General features: G+C 36.4%; 1 protein-coding gene across 2 annotated transcripts; it reads right to left on the bottom strand.

The window, feature by feature from the left end:
* Positions 1 to 2,327: 2,327 nt before the first annotated feature.
* On the bottom strand, positions 2,328 to 7,034 carry LOC131793333 (alpha-protein kinase 1-like). 2 transcript variants are annotated; one of them, XM_059110740.2, is made up of 2 exons: positions 6,309 to 7,034; positions 2,328 to 6,093 (listed from the first exon to the last, which is right to left on the bottom strand). In XM_059110740.2, the coding sequence occupies exons 1-2, from the start codon at positions 6,642 to 6,644 to the stop codon at positions 4,372 to 4,374; spliced, it is 2,058 nt and encodes a 685-aa protein (XP_058966723.1). In that variant the 5' UTR covers positions 6,645 to 7,034; the 3' UTR covers positions 2,328 to 4,371. The 2 variants fall into 2 exon arrangements, with proteins under 2 accessions (XP_058966723.1, XP_058966724.1); XM_059110741.2 differs by having other exon boundaries at positions 2,328 to 6,090; positions 6,309 to 7,031.
* Between the last annotated feature and the right edge of the window lie 2,325 nt (positions 7,035 to 9,359).

The raw sequence follows: 9,359 nt of genomic DNA, 5'->3' as shown, positions 1-9,359 counted from the left end.
TAGTTGGAGGGTGGTTGAGAGTCCTAAAAACCTGATGGCTAAGTTTTCGCATGAAGGCACGCATAGCAATTTTCACTAATATGTGCTTTGAAATGGAATTTGAGTTTGCTGCTCCCTTGGTTATGTTCTGGTGAATTCACTTTGATATAAATATATGTATATACACCATATACTATCAATATGTACATTTAACAAATAGATTCCAAGTTGCCATGCATCTGTTTAGTAATAGATCACAGATGATGTCAAAATGTGGTAAGAACAAAAAAGTGGCACTCAAGGCGCAGCCAGATCATATATGAGAACCAATCAGAATGCCTGCATAACTGAGCTTATTATACAAATATTAATGGATGAATGGTTGGACTTATGGATAGATAAACAAAGATAACACTTAGCTTTTTAAGACTTTAATGACAATATTTCTGCTATTTTGGCCTTTCTCAGGTTAAAAAAAATCGCTATTTACAAAATTTTAAATCTTTCAAAAAATCTAAAATCTAAAAAGTTAATAATTGTAAACAAATCATAACGGGGTAGGACGTATATCTATTATGGCATGAAAATATGTAGAGTTGTACAATATAATGTAAAAATAAGTACAAGTTACAGAACAAGGGAGCAAAACTATATGGTTACAATATAGTTACAGACTTCTATGTAAAGCTTCATTTGTTGTGGTACAATTTTGTTTGGGCTGCCTAGTTAAATAAATAAAAAGAATGAACTTAAAGCCAATGAGAGTAAAATAACCAAAAATTACAGCAAAATAACAAAATAGTAATTTAATTACAGTGATTCAATCCCATTACAGTGAACAACAAATGTGATGTTTAGATCTGAACATTACCCTTTCAATGAGGCCATGAAGTTGTAATCTAAAAAGCTGAGGTCCAATAAACCTCTCTAATGAGTGGTAATTGCTCAAGATGGGTGTTTCTTTTTATTAAAGTGGTTATCCTTCAATGACAGTAAAAGTGACTTGGCTGATGTGACCTTTATAAATGTTAGCCTGCAGACTTTTTTGTTGCCAATCCGTAATGATTTTCAGTGTACGACCTCAGAAACATGCCTTAAACTCTTTTGAAGTTGAAGCCAAGTGTATGACAATTTGAAACTAGAAGTCAGATTTTGTTGGATCATGTAAACCTTCTTGGCTGCAAGACTTTGGAAATTACAAGCAAAGATCACATCACTTCCTGTCAAATCCCTATCATTTGGTTTTTGCATATACACACGTGTAGATATTGTAAAAAACTGTAATTACACAAAGTTGTCTTTTGTTGATGAGAAAAAGATGGTACTACTAGAATCAAGTTAAAAACAAAAATAAGAACCTGTTGCATAAACCTAAATAGTCTAAACTCCAAGTAAATACTGTTTATTCAAGAACCTAACTGAAAAAGGTGCAGGTTCTTGTATGCATACTTATACTGTATTCTGACAAACAATTACATTCCAGTAATGCCACAGATGTAGAATATACATATATACAGATATCTTTCAAATGATGAAAGAAATCACATAATTGAGTTTTGTTCAAAACAAATTCTCAATTGGTTTTATTTACATATCATTTTCTTAAAAGCTTCACAGTTGTTTCTGTATTAAAAAAAATAAGTCTACAACAGAGTCCCTCAATCAAAAGTGCCACTTGCACTTCCTTGTTAGGGTAATTTAATTAGGAACATAGAAATCAAACACATTTCACAACCAGAGGTGCCACTAGCAGCTTCTTGTTAGGGAAATTTAACTACGAACACAAAAATCAAATGGATTTCACATAAAATAACTCACCCATCACCCAAAAGAAAAGTCTTCAACAACATAAGCAACCAACCACTTCCAACGAAAGATTTTAATTCCCAATCCTTCTTAGTACAGAAACAGCCTGAAAAATTCACCATTTGTGATAAGCATTAATGGAATTTGCTCTTATAAAATGGGAAATGTAGCAGCCTTATGGCCAGCATGCTAGACTTCAGATTGAAAGTTTCAGATTGAAATTCTGGTCTCTCATCACATCAGGTTCGTACCCACATAAGGTTTGTAGACAAGTTACTTCACAATCAGAGTGCTCCTCTAAATCCAGGATTTCAAATGGTAACTTGCATGGTACCAGAAATCTATTGAAATCTACTGGCAAATTCACATCCAGGGAAAAGAAGCAATATTCCAAGTTTCTTTTTCTTATGGAAACAAGCACAATTTCCAGAAGTATGGGCCACTAAGTGTACATGACTTGTATTTATTTACGCACATCCACAGGTAGTTTTCCCTGTACATAATGGCAAGTGACAGACCAAAACCATCTTCCAATAAGCGAATTTCAAATGAACAGGCTCAATGTATTTATGTCAAAGACATTTGTACAATTTTGGGATATCCCTTCAAGAATTTGTTACATTAATCCACCACCTCTCTACAGACAAACACAACTAAAACAAATTTCCACATCCATAAGCCTTTACAAATGCCCAAACTATGTATACACTATAACTTAAAAACTGAGTTCCAGTGTTAAAGGCCTTAAGCTGCATCCATTTCACTGAAATCTATGTTGATGAAGGTAAAATTACATGTCTTTCAGAAACCATGCCAAGACTCTTTGAAATGCTTTCTCCACCTATGAGCACTCTTACATGTAAGAAAAAAAAAAACAAAACAAAACAAAAACAAAGCTCAACATTTACTGAGTAATTTCCTCCCCAGGTTACCCAGGAAAATAGGGGGTGACATAATTTTTTTGTCTATTGCAACAACAGTTAATTTTGGGTAATGGCTTGTTTTCTATTCTCATAACATGGCACTTTACATCAAGGAAATAGGAAACAATTTAGAATAGCTACAGAAAATTGCAGACGACACTTTCAGACTCTATAATATTTTGAAGAAGTAAAAGCTAAATAAAAAGTTTTCTGAATTAGTATTTTGGGCTATGCCCAGGATTACAAGGGAAGCACAAGAAATATATTTGTATTTTAGGCACTAACCAAAAAAAAAAATTAAGTTGAAGTAAAATATAGGTATTGTCAGATATATTATGATAAAAACTTAAAGGAAGATAAACAGATATAGCATATCAAGTTACAAATGTATAAATTACTCAGACTAACTTGCTGCTTTTTAACACTTATGTCACATGTAAATGGTGTCTTCAGTACATGTGGTTGTTCTAAATATACTTTCCTCAAGAATTTTGAAATTTACCATAGAAATACAGCAGAGTCTGAGTATCACCTTAAAAGTATTTGTCATTATCATGGTTGCCACAGTCACAGAATTTGGAAATTCTCTGACTTTTCCCCTAAGAAACATAAATTTACCAGACCAACCGAATTCACAATTTCACAAACCAGCCCTCATAATGGCCTGCAACCTCCCCTCACAGCCACTCTCTCCACCCATACCTTTATGCTTTTCACAAATCACATACAGTGTATATGAATGGATAGCCCCTTGAGATGACATTAAATATGTTAAACAACATACTACCAATCCAACACCTTTCAAGTCCACAAAACACACCCAAGAATTTCAAATATTAGAAACAATGAAAACAGAAAAAGAAAATGTATGATTTCATTCACACACCAACTTGAATATTACAAAGGGAAAGGACATGTTGGTCAGGAATCTATCAACTGTATTAGACAAAGTACATGAGTAATGTCAACATCACAATAAAGAAAGTGTCACCATCTTTCTTCAGGGCCAAGACCAACTTCTTGTTTATTTAAAATTACACTTTTTCCTGACTTTTTTCAAAGATGTAAAATTTCCACAAGTCAAAGTTAACTTCCCACCTTTTCCCTGTCCTGTGGCAACCATGACCATTTATTTGCACAACATCAATCCTATTTTTCTTTGATAATTCAAGTCACCATTCAGTAGACAAAATTGTGCATTGTACAAGCTTGAAATCTTGAGAACCAAACTTGGTGATAAAGTCTCTGCCATACAACATGAAAAGAAACCTGGACCACCGAAAAAATTCCCTCAATGAGATGGGTTCAGACAATTCTCAATTTCTTTCTTTTTTTTATCAACTTTCCTGGTAACTAAAAGAAAAACACTTGGTGGTTGCTGCTGAAGTAATTGTGTTAAATGATGGAGCATAAAAAATGAGAATCTTAAACAACCTAGAAACAAAACATCAAATTAAAAAAAAAAGTTTTCAATTAAAAAAAGGTTCTCTAATGGAAATTATTTTCCCAAAAACACTAAATATGTCAGATGTTAAAAACATTTACTCTGTTCCAATGTGGGGTCATAAAAGCCCCCTTTTTCCCACAGGAATAAAACTTAACTTGATTAACTAAACGTTAAAGAAGAAAAAAACAAACTGGTATGTTTCTACTTTTAGTATCACTAACCTAAGAGTTCACCAAGCAAATCTAGGTTAGGTATTGATCCTGTGTAAGTTGTTTCTAGATTCCCTTGATTAATGGCTGACTGTTCAAGTAGAGATGTAAATGAAGGTGCTTTATCAAGTGAACTTAGAGGCGGGATCCCACCATACTGTGCATCAACCTCCGTCACAGATGAATATCGCTCAGTCATTTCTCTGAGGGGCACAGAAGAAGTCTGAAATTCACTTCCCTGTTGTAATACTGAATCAGACTGCTGTTGTTGTTGAATACTTCCTCTATACATCATTGATGAATGTTGTGAGCCAGGACCTACTGTGTTTAGATCACCATTAGAAGAGGGTGTCCTTCTGGGTAACAATGGTACTGTTTGCGGAGAAGATGATGATGAAAAACTCATGTTGGAATTCATCAAGTAAGAATCTCTATCATCTACAACATTTTGGGAAGGAGTTTGTAAAACACCTCTTAGAAGACTTGCTTGATTAGATCCCAAAGTGTGCTGCATTCCACGTGAGAAATTTTCTTGTGGCTGGCTATTTGTACGATGATAAATTGGAAAAGAGTTTCTCCGCTGATAATGGTAAGTATTGGTTTGATCTGAAAATCCAGATAGGTCTCCCTGGTAACTACCAACTTGTTGTTGGTACTGTGAGTCAGAGTTTGAGTAGGGTTGATTTTGTAATGGTGGCATTGACTTTTGACGCTGATATTGTGTTTGTGATCGAGGAATGGTGTATCTTGTCATGTCATGTGAAGAAACTGGTCCTCTTAATCCTGCCACCTGTGATGACGATGAAATAACTGGTTGACTTTGAAATTTATGAGCGAACAGCTGTTGGACTTGTGAAGGCATGTGGGTGAGTTTTGGTAAGCTGTCCTGTTGAAAACCATAAAATGGTTGTGGTTGCTGTTGTTGTTGTTGTTGTTGTTGTTGTAATGGTGACTGCGATGACAGAGCCATTTGATACTGCCTAGGTAATTGCCGCTGATTATTTGAAATGACTGACAAACCTTCAGGGTATTTACCTGCTGTGTAGGGGTGCCGTAAACCAGGGGACTGTTGGCCTGTTGGGCCAACAGGATACTGACTAGAGTGTTGTTTAGGTCGTTCTTGGCTTTCCCCAAATGACATTACAGGCTGAGCCTGAGCAAACTGTGACTTCCTGGCAATTTCTTTCAATTGAAGAGATTGTGGGTGCTTCTTTTTGTCATCGATACCACTCAGTGAAGCTCTGTCACTTGAGTGCATTGATTGCGACGTGGCAGGTGCACTGTCTTCATTAAAGCGTTTAATTACGTTTTCAAAATGGATAAGCTCTTGTCGTATGTAGTCTTCACCGTTAACCACAGTTCCCGGGCCATTTTCAGAATGCGTGGATTCATCGCAAGAATCGATCGCACCCTTCTCTCGCTTAAAATCAAGCGGCAATCTGTGGCTTCCACTACGAGCGTACGTTTCTGTTCCGACAGTTTCGTGGATTGAAATGGGATTGAAATTAGGTTGATGCACTTGACTTGGAGCATGTGTTATCCGGTGTGGTTGATTAACCGAAACGACAGTATTTTGTCCCTCTGTCGACGAAACATGCAAAACACCATCATGTCTCTGGAGCTTGCTCATGTACTCCCCTCCTAGGTTGTCATCATTCGATTCCACGTACGAATTCTGTGTACTGTTCATATTCTGTTCGTGTTTTCTCTTCTTCAATAGGATTTGCTGCTGGCAGGATAAGTACAATGAGCTACGGTTAGTGTGAAATATGGAAAGTAGAGCGCGTGTTTTACACTAGACACAACCTAAACAATTGGAACGATACCGTTAACAACAGCCACGCATTCATGTCATCATAATGAATGCCGATCAAAACATATGCTGATATGTGTTGTTCTGTTAAAAAATCGATCATGCAACTACACAAAAAAGTAACTACGTACCTCGCGTATTTGATAGATAGCATTAGTTGACTTTTCAAATCCGTTTGCTGTTTGTTGCTGTTCTACTTTGCCTTCGCCGTCATTTTGTTTTGATGTCTTCCCGTTCATGTTCATCATCCTATTGCGGCTATCTAAAGCACGTTTGTGCAAATTCAGTGCTTCTTGTCTCTCCATGTCCTGAACAGCTGGCAGTGACTCTGCATATTGTTTCTGGCAGTCATAGTGCCGCTTTCGGTACTGGCTGAAACGTTGCCGCAGTCTATCCATTACGGCTTGGTGCGTTGGATGTCGTGGTGAAGTCATTCCGGCACTAGATCGCGAGCCCGTTTCATTCATCTCAAAATGATCACTCACTCAAATCCATGCCTATAATATTAAAGCCTTGATATTACGCTCGTTTTCAGCTTTTACCTTAGCGAAGATAACCCCAGTCAAACGAACAATTCTCTGTGCGTAAAAACGGATCCATCCGAGCATTCCAGCCGCACTCGCCGACGGTCAGCCATATTTATTTCGATTAGCAGCAGCCCTCGAGTGAAGGCCGTGACGTCACAAGGGCCTCTTAGGAAATTTGTCTTTCATCAACGTTGAGGTTGAAGCAATGATTCATTCCCAATATTTTCAATAGCACTTTCAATGTTACAGCTACCATTTCAGAACCGACACTGGGCCTATTCCCTGACGTCAAAAAGCGCTAAAATTCTTCTAGTTTCACCGCCAAATATTGCTTTGAACTCATTTAATGTTCTCACGTCTCCACTCAGTAAATGTTTTCAAGCGTAGTAAATGCATTTACATAATGTTTCACCAACACTCTAAAATTATAAAATTCATTACGCTCAGTGACCCAAAGTAAAAACAAATGCCTCAAAATATATTGAAAATCTTTACCTTTTCCGTGGAAATCTAAAATCATAAGTAATGATATCAGAAGTAAATTTCTCTTTAATTCATATCGTGGAGTATTAATATCTGATTGGGTAGTTTACCAGATTGTTATTGAGTGGGTTTTCATCATTGCATGATGCTGATTGGAACAACTACAATCCGCTTATCTTTGAGATACTGGCCTCACCTCCGTTACGGTTGTCACGCTGTTTTCAAAAAAGGTAAATAACCCTGACAACAAAAATAGTGGGTTGAAGACAAGAAAAGACGCAGCACTTGAAGTCTTCATTACTGAGAACATCTCATAACGAGAAGCTTATTATTAAACAACAGATTCCATTATCTTAAAACTGAATAAATATGCACAGTATCATAAACATTGAAAAGATATGTAAAACTGACCACTACTCTAAAATTCAACGACAAATTATTTTAAATATTATTTGTTGTTTGTATATCGATCGGACTATGTTTACTGTAGGTACTGTCGGTCGACACTAATCGGTCGGCACTATAGGTCAATATGTCGGCCGAGTGGCGGTCGACCGACTATCGGTCCAGTATCGATATGTCGGCCAATACTCAACCGACACTCGATCGACATTCGGCCGATATTCAACTGACATTCGACCGACACTCAACCAATATCTTTCTTTTGAGCGTCCATTTATCGGCCGATAGTGTTGATGATCTATCGGTTGACTGCTGGTGAAGTATTGGCGAGTTATCGGTCGACTGTCGGTGAACTATCGGCGAGCTATCGGTGAATTATCGGCGAACTATCTCGGTTAGATGTAAAACAGGTAGTAGCTGGTGGCTAGTGGCTTTAAATGATTCGCAACTTTCATCCAGTTCCCTGTCTCCGCCAATGTACTTACCTCTATTTAAAGTATATGACAGAATCTTTTTGCTTAATCGAATCTATCTGTGATAGTTATTCAAACGTAAGAAAAAACAAATCCAAACTCCCTTTTTCTTTCTCTGTGTTTTTGCCGTCCAATAACAAGAATTTTCACTTCCAGTTGGGTTCAAAACTGCCCACGCTGGGGACCAAGGGCTAGTCAAGCAGCGAAATCAAAGGCAGAAAGTGCAAAAAGAACTCACGTAAGAAATAAACTAATGGAACAAGGAATCTCCTGGCAGAAATTGCGGCTGGATCGCATGGAAACGAGAAAAATTTAAAACGACTGCAAGGATGCAATCTCAATTTTTTATTTTCCAGAGGTCTGATATTTCGTCCAGCAGTAAGATCAAATGGCCTCTGGGCAGGTTTTGTGATGCTTCCTCGCGCCTTTTTTAGGCGTTGACGTAATCGTCTGGTGTGAAACGGGGGGAACTGGTTTGAAAGCTATATTAAATTTGTTGTATTTTATGATGCTGACGTCTAAACTCGGATATCGTAATGTAATCACGTTTAAGGGTTGCCAAAAATAACAATACTTAATCACTTATTGGAGTACACATAGAGAGATGTTAATTAGATAAATAAATAGCTTTTACTGCACAAATGACCTGTTTTACGTTAAATGGGAGATTACCAAAAACGAGTTTTTTCGCATTTTAAACGAAAATGGATTTGAATTTGCCTGATTCCTTTTTCTTTTTATGACAGCATTTCCTTAATAATTTTCGTTTTTCTTTTTCATTTTCTTTTTAATATACGACGTATATGCTTATGTTGATCTCGACCGAAGTTTTTAAATACGCTGTTTGTTTATCGTTGCCAACCTTGATTTCCTTTGGTTAAAATGACAATTAAGATACAATTACATTGAATAACACGTCCGCTTTAATGGTCAGTTATAGCCTCACTATCCAAATTTATCTAAAGATAAAGTAATGTTAATAAAAGAACTCTGTTAACGAGCTAAGTGTTAACCAACGCGAGTTCACACTGAACTGCACAATATAATCATTTGTCAAATCAAATAAGTGAATGAAGAATTTGAGCGTTCAAATAAGTACGACAAAATTTTGCCAAAGTTCGTGGAAAGTTTTATTATTGAAACTGACTATTAAATAGAAAAAAATATCTTTAAAATAATTCCAAAATATGCTTTACAGTTTACTATAATATTTTTAAGCTATTGAACACATTAACATTACTTAATAAAATTATAGAGACAATTTGCAGTCAATGATTTTATCTGTATTTCTTGTAAA

The sequence above is a fragment of the Pocillopora verrucosa genome, chromosome 14, assembly GCF_036669915.1.
Source record: "Pocillopora verrucosa isolate sample1 chromosome 14, ASM3666991v2, whole genome shotgun sequence".
In the NCBI taxonomy this organism is placed as follows: domain Eukaryota; kingdom Metazoa; phylum Cnidaria; class Anthozoa; order Scleractinia; family Pocilloporidae; genus Pocillopora; species Pocillopora verrucosa.
The sequence above is the reverse complement of the archived record's forward strand: the minus strand, read 5'-3'. Positions and strand labels throughout refer to the sequence as shown.